Raw genomic sequence first — 7,442 nt, 5'->3', positions numbered from 1 at the left:
TTGCGGGGGGGGGGGGGCAGTAAGAATTTTTGCATCGGGGCCCATGAGCCTTTAGCTACGCCCCTGGCGTACAGCATAGTGGATGGAACGGGCCCCGTTCACATTCACTATGGAGCTGTATGTGCCGTATTCCATGTCTGTATGTGTCGTTAATCGACACATACAGAGATGGAAAAAAAAATGGCAGCCCCCATAGACAAGAAAAAGTTAAAAAATAAAAAAACGTAAAACACAAACACACAAATAATTTTTTTTTTTTTTAATAAAACACTAAAAGCAAATTGATATAAAAATAAATTTTTTCGTGACACTCGTCCTTTAAGGAGGTAGATTAGTACTTTAGAGGGCTCTAGCGTCTGTATTCAGTTCGGTGCGTGAAGAAGGGTGTCAGATACACTATTTGGGATTTACATGCGGTAGTTTGGGGGCATGTCCAAAGAAAATAGGCAGGGCATAAGGCCAAAAATTCGGCAAACTGGCAAGTATGGCATATATTAACCCTGAAACCGCCATTTATAATCTACTATACCCCTCCGACTACGTGAGCTCCATGTTTACTGTCACGTGCTTAGTCTATATAAGGAGAGCGGGCAGGGCCGCGTCATCGCTATTTTGTCCGTAGACGTGAAGGGAGCGCTGGGGAAGATGACGCCGGTGAAGATGACGCCGGTGTACAATCTGCGGAACAAGAAGGCGGGCATGCCGAGATCATCGCCCGATCCCCGCTCTAGGGCCGTGAAACGTCGCTTGCTCGAGAATAAGCAGAGGAAAAGTATGAGTACTCCCTGTATTACCTATCCTCTTCCGCCACACAGGCCTAAATCCCGCCTTCTGAGTGGTCACCGGGCACAAGCCGAGCTTTTCTATGGTATCCGGGTATAGTTCCAGGCCATTACCCCAGTAGTGCCCCTATACAAACAGCCACAGTTTCACCATAACGCAGCTGCAATGCCCCCCGTAGCAGTGATGGCCACAGTGCCAGGGTCTTCAGTGCTCAGCAATACTTTCCTACACCTCCAGGAAGAAGCGCTGAATAGATCTCACCATGGGAAGAGGGTAATTTGTCACCCTGCCAAACCGCTACAGACTCCCTGCCCTGCTCTATTGGTAGTCCAGGAGGGTCAGAGGTCCAATTAGGGAGGCTTTTCCTGATCCCCTTTCTGTCCTGTGCGCGCCTACCTCCCCTGATACAGGCTGTGATGACGTCACCACTTCAGCCTGTACAGATGCCAGCCAGGGGGGCCACCAAAAACAAGGAAAGGTAATTAATGGGGTCTGTGTCTGTAAAGGGTCACTATATGCCCAATTTGGACACACTGGCATGTGGCTGTTGTATTTATTTTTTTAATGGCTCTGTGACATTTTATCTGGACACTGAATGACACTACCCAGACGCTGCCTGTGCTATTTCTTTTGATGGCTTCACTTATTTTAGGCGACGTTAATATTTTTGGGAAGAGTTGTCCAAAATTGTCCAGAAGAAATCTGTGACCTGTAGGGCATACTATCGATTTTTCTGGTGCATGAGATGCATTGTACAGGTGGTTGTTGCAGTTTTTGGGCGTAGGTACCACAACTGTTCTACGGCAAAACATACCCATAAGGGGTTAAATCCAGCATAATCCCCCTAAAGGGCAATATATACAAAGCGCTCCAGAAATCTGTACAGTACAAATGATCCACCTTTGACGCCTAACTGTATGGACCAATTGGTAACAAATTCCATCTGTAGAATTGGATTACAAGACAGACTACATGTCCTATGACCAGACTCTGACATTAAAGTTTATGGGTGCATTATAAAAACGGACAACATCTGTTGCGATCTGTTTTTCACGACTCCGTTGCTAAAGAAGTGCAGAAAAAAAAGTGAAACCAAGGAGTGCTTACAGAGAAGAAAAAAGGATGACAAGCGGAAACTACTCTGACGCCACACAGATATTCATAACGCTCCGTTTTTGCACGTACGAAAATTGAACACACGTGTGTGAATAAGGCCTTAAAGAGGCTCTGTCACCACATTATAATTACCCTATCTTCTACATAATGTGATCGGCGCTGTAATTAGAAAAACAATCAATTTTGACCAAGTTATGACCGATTTTATATTTATTCTAATGACTTTCGTAATGCCCAACTGGGCGTTTTTTAGTTTTTGACCATGTGGGCGTTGTAAAGAGAAGTGCATGACGCTGACCTATCAGCGTCATACACTTCTCTCCATTCATGTACTCAGCACATAGTGATCTTGCTAGATCACGATGTGCTGTCACTTACTCACACAGTAACGTTACTGAAGTGCCCCACTCAGTATAATGCCCCATAGTGCCCGTCACACTGTATAATGCCCCATAGCTCCTCCCACACAGTATGTTTCTACTGCTGCCTTCCACGCAGTATAATGCCCCACAGCTGCCCCCCCACAGTATAATGCCCCCATACAGCCCCAGTAGTGCCTAATAAAAATAACGTACATACTCGCCTAACCCCATTCCAACGATGAGTGGAGGAGATCCCTCTGCTTCGTGTGGTTTGGCGCATATTTTCCGATTCCGCTATCCTGCCATTTACCGGTGTTTCAGGCATCCTATTGGTCCTCTGAGTCCACAATGCCCGCCCCATTTACTAGTTTTTTTCGAATCTGTGCCCTCCCCATTTACTTCAATGCCCACACGCTACGGCGAACAGGCAGTGCCCGCCCCAATGGTATATACACGGATGATGGGGGTTATATACGTGGATGACGGCAGACTGGTATGTACACTGATGGTGGGGGTTATATACATAGATGATGGTGTGCTGGTATATGTAGGGATGATGGGGGTCCCTGTATACAGAGCCTGCGTTAGCACCCGGACAAGTGCTGGGTCCCACTAACCTTTAGGGGCCCACTCGGCCATTGGGTGCTGCTGTCGTCATGGCAGAGCCGACGTGTTGTCCGGAGCAGAGCAGTGTCCCAGGCAGAGTGCTAGTAGCGCTCTGCCCGGGACTTTGCCTCTTGGATTGGCCCTGACATCACTAGCCGTATATGGACAGTGGTGTCAGGGGCTTCCCCAGACCTGGAGTACCGGAGCAGAGCCTTTGCTAGTTTTCTGCCCGGCACCTCAACTCTGCTACGGACATCAATATCCATATATGGACAGTGATGTCAGGAGCAGAGCAGGAGTCCCAGGCAGAGTTCTAGTAGTTCTCTGCCCGTGACTATGGCTCTGGGGTTACCCCTGACAACACTGTCCATATATGGACAGTGATGTCAGGGGCTTCTCCTGAAGTGGAATCCCCAGCCGTAGCATCTGCAATGCTCTGGCTGGGGATACCACTCCTAGAGGAAACCCCAAAGGCGCTACCTACAGGGAGTGGTCTGTGTGGCACTACCAGGGAGGAGGGGTCTGTGTGGCGCTACCTGGGAGGTGGGGGGCTGTGTGGCGCTACCTGGGAAGTGGGGGCTGTGTGGCGCTACCTGGGAGGTGGGGGCTGTGTGGCGCTACCTGTGAGGTGGGTGCTGTGTGGCGCTACCTGTGAGGTGGCTGTGTGGCGCTAACTGGGAGGTGGGGACTGTGTGGCACTATCTACAGAGGGCACTCAATTTACTGGGGTACAAACTGGGGGGCTAACTTCTATATGGGGCATAAACAGGGCCTAACGTCTATATGGGGGCACAAAGTGATTTCTGCAATTTTACTGCCGCCGTGAGTTCCCCCGCAAAGGGGCCTACTAAGTCTGTGTCGCTCAAGGGCCCACATAAAACTGGAGCTGGTCCTTCCTGTATGTTACCCACATCGTCCCTTTATGTTACCCACATCGTCCCTTTCTTACCCACATCGTCCCTGTATGTTACCCACATCATCCCTGTATGTTACCCACATCATGCTTGTATATAACCCCCTTCACTTCTATATGTACTAGACAGACACCATCCCTGTATATAAACCCCCATCATTCCTGTATATAACTCCCATTCTCCCTTTATACAGGGTTGATGGGGGTTATATACAGGAATCATGGGGATTCTATACTGGGATGTTGGAGGTAATGTACAATATAGAAAAAGAGATCCAGGCAGTACATCCAAAGGAACAAAATGTATTCACCCATGCGACGTTTCAGCTCAACAGAGCCTTTCTCAAGCATAAGGTGTAATATACAGGGACCCCCATTATCCCTTTATATACCAGCCCACAATCAACCCTGTATATAACCCCCATCATCCGTGTATATGCAACTGTCTGCTCGTCATGGTGCACAGGCATTGAGGCTAAAGAAGTAAACAGGGCAGGCATTGAGGTGGGGAAAACAAAGTAAATGGTGTAGGTATTGAGGACACGGTGAACCAATAGGATACCTGAATGGCCGGTATACGGCAGAAGTCCAGTGGAATAAAAAATATGCATAAAAGAGCCCCTCACGGCTCAGCACAGACTGGCACGAGACAATGACGTCATCGCGCCTCTCTGCACCGAGCTGTGAGCGGCCGGCATCACACATTGAATAGTAGAGCAGGGAACCGACTGCTCCCTGCTCTACCATAGAATTCAAATGTTGAAGCCAGGAGAAAAACTAAATGCGCAAGATGACGGTTATCTGCGTGGAACTTCGTTTGTTTTTTCCGATATATTGCCAAGACCTAACAAACCGTATTTTTTTTTTTTTATGTAAGTGATCATTCTTATTAATTTTGGATGAAAAACCGCTAGTCTGGAAACCCATTCTGACCTAATCCTGCTCTCACAGCTGATAGTTTGTTACAAAGTAGCCAATTCCCTGTAAACAAAGCACAACAGTAGTCTCCCGTCCTCGACTCAAGACTGAAAGTTTTCAATACAGATACTAATACATTGTAATAAACCAATACCCGTGAGGAGAACTTTTGTCTAGGTCGTTTCCAACCCTAGGGTGTAAACAATAATCTTCCCATTCACTGTATGTAAACAGAAATCTTAAAAATAGACACACATAGTATATTAGTAAGTTGAGGAGCTTTTCATATACAAAATATTTATTTGCATAAGGCTAGATTCACACAGTGTTTTTTTGGGCTTTTTTCACAGCTTTTTTACCCTCCGTAAACTCTGCGGCTTTGTTACTATAAAGGCTCGTTCATATTAGCGTTTCCATTCCGTTGTGGGGTTCCATCTGAGGTTTCCGTCGGGTTAACCGCTTAACGGAAAGGCAAATGGAAACCTTCGCTTCCATTTCCTTCATTATTGATCTCAATGGTGATGGAAACGTTGTCGACTCCGCTATTGATTCCGTCAAACAACGAAACCCTGTCACAACGGCGACCAACGAAAACCATTTACAACGTTTTTGTCACCATTGAGATCAATGGTGATGAAAACGGAAGCTAAGGTTTCAGTTTGCCTTTCCGTTGAGGCAACCGGTTAACCAGAAGGGAACCTCCGACGGAGCCCCTCAATGGAAGGGCAACGCTGATGTGAACAGGCCCGAAGTATAGTAAAATATAAAAGTTTTTGTAGCATGTTTAGAGTCATTGGCGTTTCTTCTAGCTTGCAGTAGGTATGGCTTTTTCTCTTGCGTTTTTTCCATAGGCTTCTCTATAGGGCTTTTTTTCAAAATTTCACTAATTTAAAAACTATACTAAAAACACATATATAAAAATGCCTTCATGTGAAGGCATCCCATGAGATAAAGGTGGCCATGACTAATCAGCAGTTAGGTATAGTACAGGCTACTGGATCGCTCATGACTGGACATGGTACATACTACTGGATCACTGGAGCGGAGTGTGTTGTGTGGCATTAGATCATAAGTATATGATCACTAGAGCTGGACACCAAGTGCTACTTGGGGCTTGGAAATAGTGCATGACACTGGATCACTGTGGTTTAGGTACACTGCATGCCACTGGATGACCGGGCATGGTGCAGTTTTCTGGATCATTGAAATGGAGTGTGGTGCATGCCACTGGGTCACCAGGGACTAGGTATGTTACGTGCCACTGGATCACCGGGGGGTGTGGTACATTTCACTGTCTCACAGGCTGGACACAGAACAAGGGTCTGTATTACCCTAGGCCTGGGAATTGTGAATGGCACCAGATTATTGGATTTTGTGCATGCCACCCACTAGGTGACTTGGGACTGGGTGCAGTACATGCTAGCTTGACCATTCTAGGTTATTAGTTTACAGTAAGGTTAACCCAACCTGCTGTTAAAACATTTTGTTTCCAGGTTCTTTCAATGGTGTTGTGAATCATAGGAATCACAATGCAGATATGGTGTGTGGTGGTAATTTTTTTCCAATTCTATTTATTTTAGAAGAAAAAAAATGTAAACTGGGAAAAATAATGGAAGAAACTGAGCCAAAAAAGAAAATGACGGAAGAAATTTCACACTCTAGGTCAGTGTTCAGTTTCTACATTCCTTTTAATTCTGTATATATATTTTTTGGTATAAAAATCAGTCTGGAAAGGCCACATAGGAATGAAACCATGCTGTCTGTATATTGTAATGACCTTCCAGAAAAACCTTATCTGAAATGCTCCCTTTCACCAGACGAGTTTTCCAATAATAACTTACAGGGCAAAGTGAATGTCTAGATGGCTTGCAGACCGGTCAGTAGAGTCAAAGCTTTTTGAGACCCCGAGTGCAGCTGCCGATCCCCCGTGTCTCTCCTCAGCGGTGCCTGGCAGATCACGTCTATTGCGCTCAGCTATGGAAAGGCAGCGGCTCCTCAGATCGCGCATTGGCGGAGCATGTTTAGAGGAGGGAGCGCATGGCCGCCTAGGAACTGACCTGTCATGATCAGGAAGCACCTGCCCACAATCCATTACAGCATGCTTATTTTTGCTTTGAATGGAGCAGGCAGAAATCTACAGAGAAAAATATAAAGAAAACAATATGTGCATAATAATTAATTCATGGGGGATGCTGTGTTTTTAAAAAAAATTGTATGTAATAGGCACAACTAAACAATGTCCTGCATACTAAATGTAATGTAAAATGGCAGATTGGAGCTCCGCTTTTTAAGTATCTAGTAGGCTTTTTTAAATTGTAGGAGCGCATTTTTTTTTTTTAAATCTTTTTTTACTGCCAAGGGATGTATGTAATATTTCATGACTATAAATGCTAGTCGCAGCTAGGATAGAAGGACTAAAGATTAACACATTAAAGCCCAGAATCTATGCTTTCAAATGATACCAGGCTCAAGGCCCTAGGTGGAATATTTGGGTTGCTGCACTCGTTTGAAGTCAGGGAGCTGGAGGAAATGTTTTAATATTTGTTTCTGTGTCTGTGTAAGGGAGAGGGGGAAGCCTCAAGTGAGAGCAGGAAGAAAGACCACAACCTCTCAGGGCTCATTCAGACGAGCGTGTTCCGCATCCATGTGCTTTCCGTTGAAATAACGGACTTCACACGGACCCATGCAAATCAATAAGGCTATTCAGACGTGTGATTTTTCACGCAGCGTGTGTCCGTTGCTTT

At 45.8% G+C, this 7,442-nt stretch overlaps 1 protein-coding gene across 1 annotated transcript in view; it reads left to right on the top strand.

The window, feature by feature from the left end:
* Positions 1-525: 525 nt before the first annotated feature.
* The window catches only part of LOC142750375 (uncharacterized), a 468,269-nt gene continuing 461,352 nt past the window's right edge, over positions 526-7,442 (top strand). The window contains exons 1-2 of the mRNA XM_075859374.1: positions 526-772; positions 6,279-6,360. Of these exons, the coding sequence (XP_075715489.1) occupies positions 646-772; positions 6,279-6,360 (209 nt within the window). The 5' untranslated portion in view covers positions 526-645. The remainder of the gene's footprint in view (positions 773-6,278; positions 6,361-7,442) is intronic.

Source organism: Rhinoderma darwinii, chromosome 3 (genome assembly GCF_050947455.1).
Source record: "Rhinoderma darwinii isolate aRhiDar2 chromosome 3, aRhiDar2.hap1, whole genome shotgun sequence".
Taxonomy (NCBI): Eukaryota; Metazoa; Chordata; class Amphibia; order Anura; family Rhinodermatidae; genus Rhinoderma; species Rhinoderma darwinii.
The sequence above is the reverse complement of the archived record's forward strand: the minus strand, read 5'-3'. Positions and strand labels throughout refer to the sequence as shown.